At 36.7% G+C, this 2256-nt stretch overlaps 1 protein-coding gene across 1 annotated transcript; it reads right to left on the reverse strand.

Moving 5' to 3' along the window:
• Positions 1 to 506: 506 nt before the first annotated feature.
• LOC113232567 (Krueppel-like factor 17) lies at positions 507 to 1611 on the reverse strand. The gene has a single exon (XM_026467336.1). The coding sequence runs from the start codon at positions 1609 to 1611 to the stop codon at positions 604 to 606; it is 1008 nt and encodes a 335-aa protein (XP_026323121.1). The 3' UTR covers positions 507 to 603.
• Positions 1612 to 2256: the final 645 nt, after the last annotated feature.

Below are 2256 nucleotides of genomic sequence, written 5' to 3' on the forward strand. Positions count from 1 at the left end.
GTTTTTTTTATTTTGCTTAGTATACTTAATTTCTACAATAGCAGACGTTCTCTCTAAATAAGATACCTATAAACGTCACAACATTGAAGGTAGGTAGGCGCTTAAGTACTTACATACCTAATAAATAAACATTTCATCATTTTCTTTAAAGAGACTCGCCAGGAATAATACATAAGATCAAAATGATAAAAAAAAATCAGTTGTAAAATATATATACTTTATTTGCATTGGTCCGTCATAGAATTAAAATTTCTTGATTACAAAAGTAACACATACTCATTTCTTATTTCTAGTCTTTACTCAAAACGAATTATTATAAATATTTAAAAAATAAGTTTCCATTAAAATCCATTAAACCTAAACAATGTAGATATTTCTTAGAGGATGGAAAACTAAGAGATATTTACAATGGTCCTATAGTACCTGGTCACTTATGTCAACAAATTGACGTTGATCTTCATTTTTAAAGAGAAATAAATTATGAGTACAGAGGCAAATAGTTGTTGCTTGGCATTTAACAAACTATTCTTTATCAATTGGAATCGATGATTTCCCTGGTTCTAGGTACAATACTTTAAAGTCCAAAAAGTAACAATTTTAGTTTCAATATCCATATAAATAAGGAAATCCACTAACATGAGGCACGGCTGATAGTGGAACGAAAACAGGCATCATTCTTTCAGCTTGCAAATAATGTGTTCTTGTATGTTTCTTGAGGTGATCCCTTCTTCCAAACTTTTTCCCGCACGTCGGGCAAGGGTACGGTCTCACCCCAGAATGTATCCTCTTATGTCTAGTTAATTCTTCATTCCTTGTAAATGTCTTGCCACAATTTTTCTCATCACATTTATAAGGCCTTTCACCAGTATGAATTCTAATATGTCCCTTGAGTTGTCCATTATTGGAAAAACCAACATTGCAGTGCGGGCATTTGTACTTTTTGGGCCGTTGTTTTCTTGCATTTAGAAGTTTCGCTTCGTTCTCTTGTTGAAGTATTCTAGCGTATTCTAGTTCCATTGCGTAGCCTTGCGCTAGAGATTCTAGAAGTAGAGGATCTGTTGGTGGTACACCGAATGCTTGAGCAATATCCGCAGTCGGTAAGTATTCTGGTAGAAACGGATACATGTTTGGATGGGGCATTACATTTTGTGATTGAAGATTCGGTGCGTAAACTCCAGTATTGGTAGGAAAGGTTTCCATGTCCAATATCTTTGGCTTGATTTGGGGATTACGAACGCTTTTTTTAGGATCCTGAAGAAGCCTGTCGCAGCACATGGTTAAACTGGCAACTGGTGATTCACCATGTGTCGTCATAGTTGGAGACAAGCCGCGTAGGTCAGGTTTTTTATCGTCAGCTTCCTCAGTCGTGGTGGATACGGTAGCATCTTGATGGACTTCTGCTTTGTTAGTTTCAAACTTCTTGAAAGTACCTCGAATTTTTCGCAATCTATTTTCGCGCTTGCAGTCATCAATTCTTTTCTTGATAGCTTTTGTTTCTACGTCTATTTTTGTGGTTTTATCACAGGTTATATCAGCTTGGTCGTTTTTCTTGCTGTCACTCGCGTCCCAAGGCCTAAAAAGTCTCGAGAAACTCTGTTCAATGGATAACATTTTCAGAAATAAAAAGAAATTAACACAAGGCGAGGGTGTTGTCACACGCGATCGAAGTCATGGACTGGGACCCTTTTTCATTTCAACAACTTTTATATACATTCCTTTAACAATAAATTTAATAAAAGCGCCCAAAAATAGAGGGATAAATCCCATTGAATGGATGAAAGAGACGCAATATTTTTCAATTGTTGCACACTTGAATGTTGCAAAGATATTTTGTTGATAGCTACCCCATTTTGCGCAGCCATTTTGTTTCATAGGTTGTGAACTTTAAGGTATAATTTTAGAATATTTTGGGTGTCGTTAAGTCTTTTTTGTTGTTGTGATGTCATAGTGTTTGAGATAGGGGTGTGTATTGTTATTTATGTTGATTTTTGTGCGTGGCCGAGGGGCGGTATCGGGGGCCGAGCGTTCTGCTCGAGTGGGCGCCCCTGCAGCTGCGACGTTTGTTTTAATGCGCTCTCCGGTAGTTGCGGATCTTGACAATTTATATTTGGTTACATACATGGGTATATGCTGTATTGTGCGGCTTAGTTTATGGGAGACTTGGCAATTTTTTTGGCTCCCCACTGTTTAGGGGAATGTTGTAATTAATTTTTATGACGTTCTTTTATTAAATGCAACATGTACAGTTTTAAATTC

This window comes from Hyposmocoma kahamanoa, unplaced genomic scaffold, assembly GCF_003589595.1.
Source record: "Hyposmocoma kahamanoa isolate Upper Pololo Valley unplaced genomic scaffold, ASM358959v1 76, whole genome shotgun sequence".
NCBI classification, from domain to species: Eukaryota; Metazoa; Arthropoda; class Insecta; order Lepidoptera; family Cosmopterigidae; genus Hyposmocoma; species Hyposmocoma kahamanoa.